General features: G+C 25.2%; 1 protein-coding gene across 1 annotated transcript in view; it reads right to left on the bottom strand.

Moving 5' to 3' along the window:
• Positions 1–690: 690 nt before the first annotated feature.
• The window catches only part of LOC123265079, a 14939-nt gene continuing 13261 nt past the window's right edge, over positions 691–2368 (bottom strand). The window contains exons 5-6 of the mRNA XM_044728716.1: positions 1949–2073; positions 691–1666 (exon numbers count right to left, since the gene is read on the bottom strand). Coding sequence (XP_044584651.1) covers positions 926–1666; positions 1949–2073 — 866 coding nt within the window. The 3' untranslated portion in view covers positions 691–925. The remainder of the gene's footprint in view (positions 1667–1948; positions 2074–2368) is intronic.

Raw genomic sequence — 2368 nt, forward strand, 5'->3', positions numbered from 1 at the left:
TGAACCTTTTTTTCTGTGTTTAAAAATTCCGGGTCATTGAAAAGTTTTTTCATTTTTATTAAAATATAAACTTAACGAGATTTTCCAAAATAATTTTGAGACTATAATAGATAACTAAATTCTGCCAATTGGATAATGTTTAAAAATTCACAAAATTTATTTTTCGGTATTTTTTTTAATATATTCTATTATAGTCTATTTTTTCAAAAGATTTACAATTTTTTTCATGAAAAAAACTATAAATTTGTTAATTTTTATCTCGTGTATATATAATATATATTTTTAAGAAGATATAATATTTAACTTCACTTTCGCAAGTACAACCTTTATTTTATTTATATTTTATTATTTTTTAATTAAAGAGAAATATCTGATGGTAAGAACATCACTTAGGCTAGTTAATATATATTTCCCTATTATTAATACCAATTATAATAACAAATTTGTATGCAATCAAAAGTTTAAAATATTTATTTCGTTTTGATTGATGAACGATTACATTACTAGACTTATTGAAATTATTTAACTATCTTAATATATTTAACAATATAAATATTACATATATTGTGCAAAAAAAAAATGATTGATACATTTTTACTTATAATAATTAAAAGATAAAATAAATTGCAATAAAATATTACTTATATTAAGACCAATAATATTTATTCATATTTTTATTTTTAAGGACTAATCTTTGAAAAATAGAGTAATTTAATATTATAAATGCAACTTAATAAATTCTATTGCAAGGCAGTAATCATCAGTTCTTAGATGTATGAAATTAACCAATTAAATTTTCGTACCAACTGCAATGTAGGCTCTACGTAATAAAAATTTTTGTTAAAGTAACGTTGTTAAATTTTAATTTTATAAATTTAAAGGCTAACATCTTTAAGGACTTTATAAAAAAATCTTTACAGAAAATTTAATTATTATTTTCAAGTTTACACTTAGGGCAGAACCAATCGTTAAGTGGTGCTTCCGTCAACTCAACACATGCCCAATGGTTCCAAAATAAACATTTGTCACATTCAACACTGTCGTCAGTATCCAAATTATTTTTGCAACTGTAACAAGTCCAGTTAGTGTTGTTATGACGTTTCAATTTAATCAATTTATTTAAGTGTTGGAAAGCATCATCTTCAAAATAAACTTGGACTATATTTAGGTTAATAGTTTCACTACTTAAAGCGTCAGGCATATTCAATTGTACATAATTCAAGTTTGACAACTCAATTTTTTTCATACGTAAAATAATATCCTCAATAAAATCTTCATCATCGAACATTAGCTTTAAAATGTACTTTTTTTTCTGACCTTCTCTCAATTCATCAAATGATTTTATAGAGTAGTTTCTTTTACTAGCTGGTAGACCGATAACTCGATTTTTTCGACCTCGATTGCGTCCACGAGATCGGCTCAAGTAAATTGATAAATCTCCAACTTTTGACGCAACACCAAAATTGTTTTCATGATTATTAATGTCATTCAGCATCTGATTTACTCGATAGATTTTTTGGTTCTGCTCTTCTTTATGGAGCGTAGATCTAATATTAATCTCCATATTTTTTAATAAGATGTCGAAATCTTCTTCACAAACTACGGCGATATCAGCAATATTAATTGATTCATCGGCGGCTTCTGGCAGTGAGGACAAAACTTCAACCTATTTAAAATGTAATAATTATTAATCTTAGTTTTTAATATTATTAAACTATATGCATTGCACAGCAGTATGCACACTTAATAGCAAAATACACATAGACTTACTAATTTTAACTTCACGACATTCAACGAAATTAAAGATTACTGTCGCGAATTAACTTACTCTGATAACAGGCGTTAAACAGCTTCGATATTATGAATTTTTAATGTTTTTTGTTTTTCAGTTGATTGAAATTCTGAATTAAAATAAAATGTATGTTTAATAGAAATTTTGTATACTTACGTTTGATTCAGTAATAGGAGATTGAATTTGTTGATCGTCTGGCAAATTAAGAAGAGAAGAGTTAGCTGAATCGTCAAGATTCTGTTTATGATTCTGAAAAATAATCCAAGTATTAATATGATAATCTAAGTATTAATATGTTACATAATTTATGATAAATCGTTAGAAAAAACAACAATTGACTGTTGTTTATTGAAATCGAAATATTCAAAGGGTTATAAAGAGGAAATTTCAATAAGAAAATAAACGATTAGTTAATTAATAATGATATATATTAATTATACTTGAGACTATCGAAAGCTATTTTAATCTTTTACTCTTATAGCTGAGTCATTTATTTTGATCATACTGTCACAAATAGAATATTAAAAAAAATTATTAATCGGCTTTTTGATCCACAGATTCGGTAGAATCTGGCGC

The sequence above is a fragment of the Cotesia glomerata genome, linkage group LG1, assembly GCF_020080835.1.
Source record: "Cotesia glomerata isolate CgM1 linkage group LG1, MPM_Cglom_v2.3, whole genome shotgun sequence".
NCBI lineage: Eukaryota > Metazoa > Arthropoda > Insecta > Hymenoptera > Braconidae > Cotesia > Cotesia glomerata.